Source organism: Austrofundulus limnaeus, unplaced genomic scaffold (assembly GCF_001266775.1).
Source record: "Austrofundulus limnaeus strain Quisiro unplaced genomic scaffold, Austrofundulus_limnaeus-1.0 Scaffold543, whole genome shotgun sequence".
In the NCBI taxonomy this organism is placed as follows: Eukaryota; Metazoa; Chordata; class Actinopteri; order Cyprinodontiformes; family Rivulidae; genus Austrofundulus; species Austrofundulus limnaeus.
The window spans coordinates 57,423-59,259 of NW_013952945.1; the positions used below are offsets into that span (position 1 = coordinate 57,423).

General features: G+C 47.7%; 1 protein-coding gene across 2 annotated transcripts in view; it reads right to left on the reverse strand.

Moving 5' to 3' along the window:
- Nucleotides 1-6: 6 nt before the first annotated feature.
- rrp15 (ribosomal RNA processing 15 homolog) overlaps nucleotides 7-1,837 on the reverse strand; it is a gene marked incomplete at its 5' end in the record, with an annotated part of 2,585 nt that continues 754 nt past the window's right edge. The window contains 5 exon segments of one of the 2 annotated variants that reach the window (XM_014026338.1): nucleotides 7-197; nucleotides 244-370; nucleotides 708-897; nucleotides 970-1,067; nucleotides 1,224-1,510. In XM_014026338.1, the coding sequence (XP_013881792.1) occupies nucleotides 251-370; nucleotides 708-897; nucleotides 970-1,067; nucleotides 1,224-1,510 (695 nt within the window). 2 annotated transcript variants of the gene reach the window in all.

The following is a 1,837-nucleotide window of genomic DNA, read 5'->3' on the forward strand; positions in this document are numbered from 1 at the left end:
TCAGGTATCAGGGGGTCAGGCCCAGTTGTCTCTGGAGTTTGGACCCTCAGGTATCAGGGGGTCGGGCTCAGTTGTCTCTGGTGTTGGGACCCTCAGGTATCAGGGGTCAGGCCCAGTTGTCTCTGGTGTTGGGACCCTCAGGTATCAGGGGGTCAGGCCCAGTTGTCTCTGGAGTTTGGACCCTCAGGTATCAGGGGGTCGGGCTTAGTTGTCTCTGGAGTTTGGACCCTCAGGTATCAGGGGGTCGGGCTCAGTTGTCTCTGGAGTTGGGACCCTCGTTGTCACTGATCTGGTCCCAGTCTTTCATTGAAGCTTCCATCATGAAGTCCTCTCTGAGGACACTCCAGGCAGGTTTCTCTGGACCAGGAGCCTGCAGGACAATAAGAGCCATCAGCTGACTGCAGGCTGCTCACAGTCAGAAACATTTAGATTCTCTGATGGTTTTAGATTAATGAGGGTGTTTTAAAACAGAAACATTATCTAAAAATCAGATTTATCACACTTCACTGAAAGTAAAACGTCTTCAGTTTCCTCTACCTGACCCCCAAAGACTTGAAAAATCATTAGAAAAATGTGGACTGAACGGTTTTTAATCTCCAATCATTTCTGTACAGGTTAAAAGTTGTCCTCTGGTCCAGGAGATGTTTTAGTAAAAGAGACACAACCACAGGTAAAAACACAATCACCCTTGATCTGACTGAACTCACAGGATCCTTGTTAGTCTGGTCGGAGCCTCGGCCTCCCTCCTCTGCTTTCCTCAGGACAGAAATGAAGTCTCGTTTTGACACCGATGAAAGAATCTTGGACTTCTTCCTCTCGGAGCCTCCGGCCTCTTTCACCATGTTGTTGGTTGTTTTCTGGTGTTTCCGGACAGAGTTGAAGAGCTGAACCACACCTCTGAGGAAAGAGCACAACGGGCTTCAGAGTCAAACATCTGCCAGGTTCGGATGAAGGTAAGAAGATGCTGACCTGGTGGCGATCCTCTGCAGAGCTCTCTCCGTCTCGCGGTCCTTCACAATGTCAGGTTTCTCTCGAAACATCATCTCCCTCATCTGCTTCTTGTCCACCTGTTTAACACAAACACACCTTCAACTTCAAACCACCACGGTGCTCCTGTCTGTCTCTCACAGAACCAGGTCTAAGAACCAGTCTGAACCGGTGTTGCTCATCAGTCAAAACCCTGGATCACTGGGTTTATAAAGAACGGACTCAGATCCCAGTACCTGTGTCTTCTTGTCCAGCTTCAGTTTCCTCTCCGCTTCCTTCCTCTTGTTCAGTTCTTTGTTCTGAACCAGGATCTTGTCGCAGCTCTTCGATTTTTCCTTCCCCAGGATCTTGGCCATGGCCTCGGCCCATCCAGCCATGCCGCCTGGCTTCTCTTCCTCCACATCCTCAGCCGACCACTTCTCCTCATCACCGCAGTCATCGTCTCCTCCTCCGTCTGACATGTCGTCCAGACTTCCMCCTTCATCGTAGTCTTCTTCATGGCTGCTCTCACCCGCCTCACCTCCTGAGTCGCAGAGAGAAGCACAGATTAGACTGAAGAGAAATCTGCATTTCCTCTGATAATGCAGCATGATTGTTTATTGCTGAATTATTTTTGACAGCTGCTCCTTCACTGAAGGATTCCTGTGCTTTCCATTCAGTTGAATATATGATTCAGACTCCAGAGATCAAAAGTCACAATAAATAATACTTTTCTACATTCTGAGCAACTTTCATGACAATCTGTAGACCTGAAAGTGGTTTTTGAAGCCTCAGATTGATCTGATCCACTCTTTCACACAAACTGGACTTTCAAAGTAAAACTGGATAAAAGGATTGGTAATATATATAT